We start from the raw sequence: 12,888 nt of genomic DNA, 5'->3' as shown, positions 1-12,888 counted from the left end.
ACATAGCTGTGTTTCAGCAGGGAAATTGATGCCAACATAAACTTTTCTCATTCACAAGAAACAGAAGCCAGGGGTTAGAGCTGTAATGAAAAAGGACGAAAGTAGAATTTTGCATTTAAATTAAAAACTCTGATCTTTCAACCATGAATCAGTATTTGATGTGGTAGTAGACTTAATCCACAGACTCTTTGCCCTTCTGACTCTAGAGTTCTCTGTAGGAGCACTCATATGTTTACTCAGGCTGCTCCAGTCCTGGCATGGCTGACCTACCCTCATTCCTCACGTGGAAAACAGACACATCTACATCTAGACATTGTCAGAATAGCTCAGCACACCACTGAAGTCATCCAAAATAGGCATCTATGTTATCAGAAACCACACCAAAGCAACACAGGGATTAGATATCATACCCCCTTAAATATGTCTAAGGAATTGATGTGGATCCAGCTCTTCCCTCTGTTTGCTGAGCAGTTCTACCCCAGAATGCAAAGGAACTCGTTTTGAAGGTTACTCCACGTTTATCAAAAAATACAAACTCTCCTTGTATTCCAAAGTGAAACCCTACCAACACAAAATAATTGAACACCCAAGACTGCATGAATGAATTAAAAACTCAAGAGAAATGAAAATGACAACTAAAGACTATCTGACATGGGGCTATCTGACAGGGAGAAACCCACACTGAGTGGGAGATAAGATAGTTCAGCAATTGAGCAGAAAAAGGGAACTTCTGAATGCTTCAGATCAAAGCACAACCAACATGGTTAAAAAAATCTAGAACCCTTTAGCAGGTTATAACACATCTTCATCTATATAATAAGGAAGAAAAGCGAAGATTCTTTTAGCACACTAGAGAAAACACGCTGGACCCCCTTAGAAAAGAATAATGTGATCCAATCCCAGTCATGCATGTCCTTCATGCAATCAGGCATTTCTCCTAACCAGTGGTATAATCAGGAAAACTAACAGTCTTTCCTAAATCCTGGCTGATCTCATCAGACGCTGTGTCATTAGCCAAATGGTGTTCAATCTTTTCCATCAGCCACAACATGAAAACCACTGTCATACAAGATCGTTAAACCAAACAAATCTGTCTGCAGAAAGACTTGAAGTTATGACAAATGGCTTAGAAGACCAACAACACTACACGTACTTGAAAACCACAGTACACGCACACAAGCAGGCTTAATGAGACTGTATCTTTGACTGAAGGGCAAATTAAATCTAGAGGAAGTCTCTGACAAAGAAAGAAGATCAATTTGTTATTCTCCTCCAAAATAACAATACTTAAAAAACAAAGAAACTCTAGGCTGGTCACACAGGACTACTGCAAGACATTCTAGAACCATAAATAAATATAGGTCCAGCATCAAAGAATCCTTAAAATAATGAAGAATATGAAGATGGGGTTTGAATACAAGAATGTTTTGCTTTTCTCTTAATATTTGCTCTGTCTTTTCTCTTTTAGTTGATAATGTACATAATCATGTAAAATTTCTTACAGCAACCTTGAATGATCACTCCATTGGTCAGATTGCACTAGAAAATCCAGGAACAATCATGCTGAATTTAGACAGTTGTGTAATTTGGAATTAAATTTATGATAGTGCTGAAGTAGCTTCTCCTTCTTTATTGACCACCATGGAACCCTAAGAGATGCCTTGTGTAAGTAATAAAGATTTTGGAGTCAATATATGGAAACAAGAAACAAACACAGTGTCCCAGTGCATCACAAGAAGCTATTGTATTATTATTATTTTTTACACAGTGTTCTTCTCAAAGAGTGCACACAGCCTGCTGAATACATTAATCACCAACATAACACAAATACAAACTACCATTCTTCCATCCAAGGTACAGTTGGATTTTGAAATAGATTGTTATAAACTCTGCTACAGAGAAAACCCAGCTTATTTTCTCATAAATAAAATTAAATGAAAAGAATAATTCTGTTTAATGAGCAGGTGCTAGACAGCAGGGATAGTAGAAAACTGATTTAAGTCCATAATTCAGATCATTCCCAAGAGTTACTGCGAAACATAAAGTCTAGTCATCCTTGAGAGTTTCAGTTTAAGGTTGGAACACACTTGTTTCTTCAAAGGTTACTGAAAATGCACCTGCATTTTTTCCTGGTGGCAAACGTAATGAATATCTGTCATAACATAGTTCTGATTAATTTTTCCCACAGCTGCACTGTTTGTTATTGGTTGTACTGTACATTGTTCTGAGAAAATGTTAGTACCTCATAGTATAATGGTCTGTTAGAATCAAACAATAAGGCCTCTCTTATTTGTTTACAGTCCAAATACTGTCCAGATAAGTGTTTCTCACAACATTATTCCCATGTTTCTTTCACAGTTTCATTAATCCTGCCAACAAATATGTACAGCCAAAATAGTTTTGAAGAAAACAAAACCACTTCAACTTCTGACGCTATGGAAGAAAATAAACAGAAAATACAATTACTTTGTAGAAGGAAAATATATTGGTTAATACAGGCAAAAGAAGAAATTCTACTACACCCAAACAAGTGGCAAAAGTTTCTGTGGTGATGTTGCAGATATCACAAGATTCTGAACAGACAAGCAAGAGGAATTGGTTAGACAGAGATAGTATCTTTCACAGTCCAGTAATACAGTGACATGTATGCACATCTCACATTACAAATAATCTTTAAATAACAAGAGGTTATTTGGAAATAGCATAGTGAAAGCACTTAAGAAATTTTTTTTGGTTGAGGGGGAGGGGCAAGGGAGGAAGACAATGTCAAATCTACCAGGAAGAATTTTCGTAACAGAGCATGAATTAGCATTTACTTTGTCCCTAACAATTAGACTCGTGGAAAGAAAAAAGCTAAAATTTTATTATTTATTTATTCATATCTTTTTATTATTTATTATATTATTCAACATTTAAGTTAAAATAATATAAAGTGTATTATTAATATTAGTTACTTCAGATATTTTAGATATGCTCCCTATATTCTGTCCATGTCAGTGTTCAATTCCAGTTTGAATGTCTGGATATAAAGGTCAATATTAGGAGCTAGACTGGATTTTTATTTTTTTTTACAATCAGCACCATCTAGAAGGATGCCCTTCACACATGTGGAACCTCAACATTATAAAGCTTATGAAGAAAACAAGAGTGCTGCATGTCCCAAATGCTTAGTAGTCAAAAAATAAAACAATAAATTTCATGGTGTTACTGTGAGATTGTTCAAAGACTGATAACAACATAAAGAAATATTGAGCAGTTTGCCCAGGTGAATTTCATGAGGTTCAACAAAGCCAAGTGAGAGGTCTTGCACCTTGGTCCAAGGCAAGCCCCACATATCAATACAAACTGGGGGATGTGAAGATAAAGCACAGCCCTGCTGAAAGGAACTTGGGAGTCCTGGTGGATGACAGCTGAACATGAACCAGCAGTGTGCTCTCGCAGCCCAGAAAGCCAACTGTATCCTGGGCTGCATCAAAAGAAAAGTGGCCAGCCAAACAAGGGAGATGCTCCTGCCCCTCTGCTCTACACTGGTGAGGTCTCACCTGGAGCACTGCATCCAGATGTCGAGTCCTCAATACAGAAGAGACACAGACCTGCTGGAGTGCATCCAGAGGAGAGCCACAAAAATGATCCAGAGAATGAAACACCTCCCCTATGAGGACAGGCTGAGAGAGCTGGAGCTGTTCAGTCTGGAGAAGAGAAAGCTCCAGGGAGACCTGATAGCAGAATTTCAGTATTTAAACGGGGGCTATAAGAAAGAATAGCAACATACTCTTTAGCAGGATCTGTTGTAACAGGACAAGATGAAATGGTTTCAAACTAAAAGAGGGAAGATTTAGATTGGACATAAGGAAGATGTCTTTTTACTATAAGGGTGATGAGGCACTGGAACAGGTTGCCCAGAGAGGTGGTGGATGACAGTTCAAGGTCAGGCTCAATCAATGGAACTCTGATCAACTAGATTCAGCTGTAGGTGCCCTGTTCGTGGCAGGTGCATTGGACAACATGACCTTTAAGTGTCCATTCCAACTCAAAAGATGCTATGACCCTATGTATAATCAATAAATGTACATTATAATTATGAAATACATGAGAGAGTTTAGCTAAGCAAGTTATTATATCAAAAGAGAATAGATAAAATGCATACCCACATCCTGAGCTCACTGTAAAACTCCAGAGGGGAGATCTCCAGAAGAGATCCTTCCCCCCGGTAGTCAGCTCTTAAATGGGGTCTCGGGTAGGTGGAGCCAGGCTCCACCCCTTCCAGCAGCACAGCTGAATTGCCTTCACCTATGCTCCCAGGGCTGACTCATTGCTCGCCTTAGGTGATAATCAGAGGTTCAGGCTGTGATTCAGCAGTTCCCACACATCCTATGAGTAAAATGTTTGTTTGTTTTTTTTTTTAAATATTGCTTGTTTTGTATGGTATGAGTATGCACGAGGAATACTCTGAAAGTAATGCCTCGTATTTTACTATGTTGGCTTAAATGTCAGAGGCATACGGTGATGGTATGGCAGTAGAAGCTGAATTTCCTCACCAATACCCAACAAAATTACCTTTTGTTGCCATGTGACAGATGGAAGCAGAGGGGCAATCTGACAAAATGGTGTCTGACATGAAAGTGCACATGAAGCAAAAATGTTTCACTGAATTACTTCATGAGGAAAAAATTGCACTCACTGGCATTATTTGACGCTTGCTGAACGTTTTTGGATACAAACAATGGATGTGAACACAGTGAGGTGGTGGATGGTGTTTTTCAACAGTGGTGACAGCAACAGTGGGTCACCTCTGTTGGTGTAGACTCTTGTGAGTGCATTTGGGATGCTAAAGTCAATTAATATACCTATTCTCTTATGATGAGGCATAAAAGAGGCATAAAATGCAGTATAAAAGAATATTGTTAAGATGGTCAGTAATAAATGGAATTAGGCCCTTCTTTGATCTCCAACTAAATTAAGAGTAGAAAATCTAGTTAGAAAACATACATAGAATTAATTTGTTCATTTGTAGAATTTATGGCCAGGAGAGATTATCAAAGTATCTATTCTGTCTTTCATTATATTACAAACTATTCTATTTTGCTAGGTAAGACTAATTATTTGTATCTGAATAAAAATATATTTCAAAAAGCATCCAAGCTTGATGATTCCTGTAGAAAATATATGAATGCTATACATCTAAACAACAATTGTTCATTATATGAAAAGAGTTATAATACAGCGTGGATAACTAAATGGTTCATTGCTGGTGTTTCAATTACTCAGCACAGTGTGTACTTTTCCATCTTAAATCTAGATTTTGGCGTGGTGTGTCAGATGTAGAGCAACACTGACAAGCCACTGTCAAAACAACACCCTCAGTAAGATGATGGAGCAGGTACTTAGAATAAAAAGAAACACCCATTGAATAATATTATGCATATCCACAGCATCTACTGCCTCAAACAAAATCACATTAAAAATCTATGGGAAGTTTCTGACTTTCATATTCATGGAAATTCTAAAAACACAATGGAAAGTGGTAGGGAAGCAATTGTGTTTGCATCCTGTTTCTTTAGTAATATTTTACAATTCTATATCTCAATGAATCTGACAGCTACTCTTCAGTTTTTAGTTATCAGGAGGTTTTTCTTCCACAATAATTGTCTTCTTCTCTCTTCTGCATTTGTTAACAGCGTGTGCTCTGACTAATTCCAACTTAATTTATTAAGACAACTGTGTACAGCTCATTATCCAAACATGATTATGCAGGTAATCAAACATATATTTGCAGGTGTTCTGCTACTGAACCTCTTACAGCTTCTCACAATTTGGTGAGCCTGGAGACTTTCTCTACAAGAATGTTACCGAGTTACCTTTCCAGTAACACAAGAAATCTCCCTCAGACATGCAAGCATTCATGCTTTCACCAGATCCTCAATGACCAAACTGAAGTTTGCTTATGCACTTTCACCTCTACCACTAGCCCTCTCTGTATTGCTACTCATCCCTTTGGACTCCTGAAGTGTGCCTCCCTGAATCTACTTCACTATCACCACTGCCACTTTTACGTGCTGCCCTTTCTGCCTTCTGTCTCATGGGAAAGAATCCTTTAAAGGTTGTTTTTAAGCAAGGATTATATGACAGGGAACAACAAACAAAGCATTGTATGTCTGAAGTTCTCTGTTTTCTGTCTCACAACATATAACTCAGGATGACTTTTCTCCTTCTCCAGATTAATGGCATAAAGACAGTGACAGGTTTACGCCGTATTTTTTGTAACACAGTCTTCACACAAAAGATAAAGGACAATGAGAGCTCATAATGTGGAAGGAGACATTTGTTGCATGGTCCGTGAGGAGAGCACTGGGTTCAGACTGGGAAAGACGAAAAGACCAATGAAATTAAAACGTCACCCTAGGGGATCAGACTGTCTTTCTTTTAGCCATTTTTGATTTCTGAGTATCACTTGTTCATCAGCCTAAATCAGACAGTCGTTTTCTAAGTCTCTGGGTATCCAGCTTAAGACTTATGGTCAGTATCAAGTACAGTGGATGTGCTTTATCTAAATACAGGTTTACATGAAGTAAATCTGGCATGATATACCTCAAACTGTCTGCCTGAAATTAGCAGGACACTTCAGTAACTGTTACTCTGTTATCATCTCTCTTCTCTCAGATATAATATTGGAAGAAACAAAAACTCAGTCTCTCCCGAACCCAGAATTGAAGTATATAAAGTATACTAACTATAGCAATGATATCATTCCAAGAGAGATTAATTCATTATGAGTTACAGATATATTTCATTAGGTGTTGTACAAATGCATAGAATCAGTGAGGAGGATAAGAAATAGTAAATAATTACTCTCCAAGGAGGACAGAGGGAAATATGATTGTACTATTAAATGTATAATGCTGCTAAACCAAGCTGCCCAGGAAGACTTCAGAATTTTTTAATTTTTGAATGCTTCTATTTTCCACCACCATTACCCAATATTGTCACTGCATATGATTTCCCACCAAAGAAATAAAAGCCCTGAAAATAACCAAAATTTTACTGTTGCTTCTTGCATTGTAACTACAAGCCATCAATACTGTTCTCAAATATGCCTCTGCTACAGGGATGCTGTAAGGGATCAGTAACCACTCAGCCAAAGACCTGCAAGGGTCTGTTTCCTACTTCTCCATTTCTTCTCCCATGCAGACAGGAGCTTCTTGTTTCCAGCTTAAGCAAGATAGTAAGCTACATTCAAACAACTGAAAAATAAATGTGCAGAATGGCTGTGTTTTTTTTTAATAGTTACTCATAGCTTTAACACAACTGTTTTACATACAGTTCCACTTGCAGCCTTTTGGCCTGGCAGCCACAGCCTGTCACCATGAGCATGGGCCAACCACTAGACAGGAACCTGATGCATTTGGTCAGAGAATTTCCAAATGTTTTGCTGAAGTACAGAAACATATAGGTGAAGAAGGAACACTAGCTCTTTTCCATGTTTCTACAGTTACAAATGCTTGCATCCATAAGCTGCTTCCATCATTCCAAATTTCATACGCTTTCCCCAGTCCAGAAGGATCTTACTTAGCAAAGCCTCACAGTGAAATGGTCATGTGAATGACCAAAACACTGTAAAAGCAAAGTATTTTTTCCTAGGCTTGAATAAAAACATCCAAAACACTTTTGCTAATATTTTCTCTTCAAGTCTGCTCAGGAAGACACTTATGAGGGAATGTTTGAGATTAAATGGAGATTAAATTGATGGAGCAGCAAAAAAAAACCGAGTTTAAATTTTAATAGAAAACGACAGGCTTAACATGAGACACAAACATCACAACTTGTAATAGTGCAAAGAGTTGCATTCCAATTTTTACACAGACACTGTGTTTCTCTGCATTGCCAGTTTTTAGTCTAATGGCTCTCTGTGGGATCTCTAACAGATTCCACTTTCATCAGAAAAAAGAGGAAACATTTCAGAGGATCAGTTCTCTACACTAAGAGCGACACTCTTTTAGTTCTGTTACATATCCAGGGCAGCCATTTTGAAGACAGCTTTAATTATTGAATTCTCTCTTCTCCACTAATTCTATTTTTAAAATACTTTCAATGCATCAGAATTTCAGACTGTAGGATGTATAACACGCACCTCATTGCAGAACAAGCAATACAAAATCCAATATTTCATCCTTCACGGGAGACTATGTATTGTTCACTTGGCAATAAAGTGTGTAAATTACACTTTGATTTTCTTTTTTCACTTCTCTTTACCATGACTGGTGTGCTGATGTGTCTAGAGAATTTGCCTTTTTGAAGTTTTGCTGACAGCTTTACAGAATCATTTTCTCTGGAGCATCCTTCTGAAACATGTTTTTTGTAACTCTTTTTATACTGTATCAATTTTGCTACCTCTGCAAAAAATATTACTCGCCTGAGGGTTTTTTTTCTTCCAGTCATGCTGCTAGGGGGCTGATTGTTTCTGATTACTAAAGTCAGAACTCACTGAAAATGAAGTATTCAAGCTGAGGAGCATTTCACATGAGCACAGCAGGTTATCCAGTCACCTTACTTGTCATATTATTTAGTAACATGCCTACTATGGATGGAGATTATAAAATCATTTTTGCTGGCTGCACTGACAACCTACATAGAAAAATAATTCTATTGTTTGAGATTCTGGAAAGGTAACCACAGAATCAAGCGTTTGACTACAGAGTAGAGAACACAGAATAAAATAAGCTGATATATATATATAAGTGACACATAGTTTGGTCTTTAAAAGCGAAGGTATCAGTGCTAGTGTTTCTCATGGGAGTCGTTTAATCATTTTTTCTTGTTTTTACTATGCAACTTGAAGAAAAAAGATTATATGCTGAACTTGATAGGAAGGCTATTATATGATAAATCCTTTCTACATTTACAACGTAAAATTGTATTCATTAGACATGAAAATATCCATTGCATCATTTATATCTTTTTCTCCCCAATGAAGAATTGTTCCTACATTGTACCATCTATTGTTTCTCTGCCTCAGGCAACAGAATTCATCCATTTCCCTGCTGCAGCCTGAATATATGGTGCATATATGGTATGCTGAGGTGACTGCATTTAAGACAGCATTACTGATCTGAATTAATTCAAGAGGAAGTATAAAGATGATGAGAAATGTATGTCATAAACTGCCTACTGTATCTTATCTTTCTTGTGCCATTTATCAGAATCAGCATAGGAATGTTCCCCCCACCAACTTCCTTTTTTTCTTTTTTTTTTTCTTCCTCTAAATATTGTAGTTCTGAATTATTTGTTTAAATGTAAAAAATCTTGGAGACTTTCAAACAGAATGTCTGGCTGCTAGCTACCAGCAATCGGTGTGTTTAATAAATTATTCTTTGTATTTAAAGTGTAATGATATTCTTGGGCTGCATAATATTAGGCTGGGAAGGGAAGAGGTAAAAGCAGCTTTTTTCTGTACCACCATGGAGACTGTGCTGCAGACAAAATCTGACACTGCCTGAGCATGCTGGCTTTGAGATTCCTTCTACGGACACTAATTCAACCCTATCTTGGTGTTATTCAAAGATTACTTCCCTAACCATTCCTGATATGTGTTTCTGACCTATTCTTAGAAACCTTCAAAGATGGAAGCACCACAAATTCTTCAGGCAGTCCTTTCCAGAGCTTCTCTGTGCCTGGTATAAGGAAGTATATTTTCATTCAGTATCCCTGTGATTAAGATCATTTTCATTCTCTCTCTATATCCATGATATATGGAGAATAACTCATCCCAGTCTTTGTTGTGACAAGATTTTACATACCATTATACACCTCACAACCCCATGCAGTTGTACTACCTCCCAGCTAAACAATTCAAACTTTCCAGTACTGTAGCATTAATCATCTGGACTTACACTGACAGGTACTTGGGGGTGTGTTCTGTAGCTGCACACTGATGTTCAGCCATGGAGAAATGAAAATTCCATATTAATTTGAAGTTTTGTGATTAAATGTACTTAAAAAGATGATGTTTATAACACTTGAAAAGCTATAATGTGGCTTTTGATAGGAAAGGTTGAAGCCACTGCAAGTTCTATGACAGAATGTTAAAGAAAAGTACCCTGAGAAAAAGCTAATAAAAGCCTACCTAGCAGAAATGGATGTCAACCTGATTCAGCAAGGGATCTTACTCATTTCACAGATGAAGTAAAACTGATTGATCATGTATTGTACTGGAGGGAAGAAAGTAGAAAGAATCACATCACAGTCAGAAAAAGGTAGAAGAGACAGAAAGAAGACTTCCAGTTTGACAAAGATGTTCTGGGTGGTATGCAGGAAAAACAAGAGCTAGCAAGAGAACATCAAATAAAACAAGCAAGTGGAAAATTATATAGTTGCAGAAAAGCACACAGAAGCCTATGGAAAGAGTTATGGAAACATCTGCAACCACCTAATAACTTGAAAAGCACAACAATAAATAAATAAAATGAAAACACAAAAACAGACGATAATGAAAAGTTTACCACTGAGAAATAAAAGAGGAAAAAGGTGCAGAAGCAAATGAAAATAAGTGGGAAAAGGTACACACACACAAGTTTCACCGTCTCATAAATTTCACCTTAAGAAGCAAGGACAAAAAAATACTGCATGCTCTTTTTCATAACTAAAGGCACTGGACAAAACGCTGCACTCTCAAGCAGCATCTTCCTGTTATCATATGTCATACCCTAACTGTTCTGAAACTTTTGTGCCTTGCAGGCAATAACATCATCTGTTCCAAACATGAACGACTCATTAAAACCTGCAGGTGAAAACTTGCCTCAATCCATAGAAACAGAGCTGACATTTGATAAACTTCATCAAGTTTTTGAGAGAAAAACGTGTAGACAGACAGAGAATATGGAGTTAGCACAGTTTAATACTGCACATTCATGCAATGCTTACTATGATCCCCAGCACAGCTTGAACATTTCTTGTCACAGAAATGTTTTAATCTTGATGAGGGATGTTCATACTGGAAATAATGCATGTGGTAAATTGTGTCTTGGGCTCTGTGAACTAATATCAGCATGCACTTATGTGTGCTTTATCTTAGAATTAATAGAAACAAATAATAATTTGCGAATGAAGAAACATTGATTACCTCAGAGCAGCAGTTTTCCCATTTCTGTGAGTGCATGTAACCTGCCTGGTTTGATACCCAATTTGTATGTCCCAGTATTTGTTGTCCTGTCTATTTTGTCTGTTTCGATTTCTCTTCTTCTTAATTAATTCACGAGCCTCGGGATCCCGAACTGCCTTTTCTCTGTCCTTTTCCTTGTCCTTGCTCTTCCCTCGTTTTCTTGCTTGCCGTATTTGTCTTGAATGGGGCACTGAGCACATGCTCCACGGTCCCACATTTAGGCTATAGAGGCTTTCTTCAGCAGCACATGGGCTAGACTGACAGACCTGAAATTCAGTGAGATTTGGGCAAGCAGACCCACCAAATTGTGGTGGGGCCACCACGTGCCGAGTTCGATGCTGAAGCCCACTGCCACAGGTCTTAGAGCACTCCGTCCAAGGGGCAAACTCAGACACAATGCAGTCCTGACGGCACGGGATAAGGCATGCCTGCTCCTGGCGGGGCTTGGGCTCAAAGTACTCACAGATGACATCCTCAGCAGGCACCCCATTGGACTTCTGGATGCAGGTGATGTCTCTTGTTTGAATGCCATCCTCCCCTCTGAGGCACTCCTGGGGCTTCTCATGGCTGCGGGAGAGGACGGGCCGGCACTGATCCCACGTGCCAATCTGCCAGTCATACAGCTCCTTGTGCCAGTCACAGACACGGAAGCAGCTCTGCTGGTTGTCCGGCCGCTCTGGCTGCTTGCAGTTGGTGGGCAGTGTTGTCCAGCCCTCCACATGGGCACACCACACTGCTCGAGTCTGGATGCCACCTGGGCCACATTCATCTCCCATGCATCTCCCCCACGGACCTGGAAAATAAGAGAAGACACTAATGTTGCATGCCTAGTTGTTCTTTGACCAGGTGCAAAGCCAAGTTGAGAGAATCAGTTTTGTATTTCCAGTATCTCTAAGAACTTCAGGCTTGGAGAAACACAAAACAAATACTGGGTTATTCTTCATCTCTTATGATTATGGATAGATTTCGCTTTTTACCCTAGCCAAACTGAACATTTAATTTCAAGAATATACAAAGGAATTAATCCCATTAGAAAACCAAGAACTGAGCCACCAGAAAACGTGTCTTTGACTGAGAAAACAGGAGGCAAAGTCTTTGCCTGCAAAGCATGAGTGTAATACTTTCTCTCACTTACATGAAAACTCTTTTTTGGACTGTCTTAGCTTTTGCTTCACATTTCTATTTTACTCCCCTTGTACTCTTTGTGTCCATTCTTCTGCTGTACTGTGTTAAATAATTAGAACAAGACTAAACATTTTGGGAAAAAAATAAAGGTAATTTCAGGTAGGCCACATCTATTCTTCCTCTATTATAATTATAAATGGAAAAGAAAAAGGAAAGTTAAGGAGTTTGTACCAGAAAAGCTCTGAAATGGTTATATGGAAGAAATGCTTAAGACAGAGACATACCACTCTCCAAAGAACAGAAGTTATTGCTTTTTTTAAAATCCCTAAGGTCTATGATAAATACCCCACGCATTTCTATAATTAGTGACAGCCAGATCAATAAAAATCTATATCCTTGAAAGCTCACAAGACTGCTTTTTCTTTTATTGAAAATAGCAATATTCACCAGGCACTACTCAAAAAATGCACAAATCACAGGTTAAAAACTGTATTTTTTTTTTTAAGGTCCCCCTCATAAAGTTCTAATCTTGAAAGTGGTATTTACGCATTGTGCACTGACTTACTATAAAAAAAGAAAAGCATGAGCAGTTGAGAAAAAAATATATA

General features: G+C 38.1%; 1 protein-coding gene across 1 annotated transcript in view; it reads right to left on the bottom strand.

Annotated features, from left to right (window-relative positions):
• THSD7A (thrombospondin type 1 domain containing 7A) overlaps positions 1 to 12,888 on the bottom strand; it is a 245,876-nt gene that overhangs the window by 108,588 nt on the left and 124,400 nt on the right. The window contains exon 5 of the mRNA XM_042888490.1: positions 11,117 to 11,948. Coding sequence (XP_042744424.1) covers positions 11,117 to 11,948 — 832 coding nt within the window. The remainder of the gene's footprint in view (positions 1 to 11,116; positions 11,949 to 12,888) is intronic.

This window comes from Lagopus leucura, unplaced genomic scaffold, assembly GCF_019238085.1.
Source record: "Lagopus leucura isolate 7727_CA_CO unplaced genomic scaffold, USGS_WTPT01 Super-Scaffold_100157, whole genome shotgun sequence".
Lineage (NCBI taxonomy): Eukaryota > Metazoa > Chordata > Aves > Galliformes > Phasianidae > Lagopus > Lagopus leucura.
Note: the sequence above shows the minus strand (reverse complement) of the source record. Positions and strands in the feature narration are given on the sequence as shown.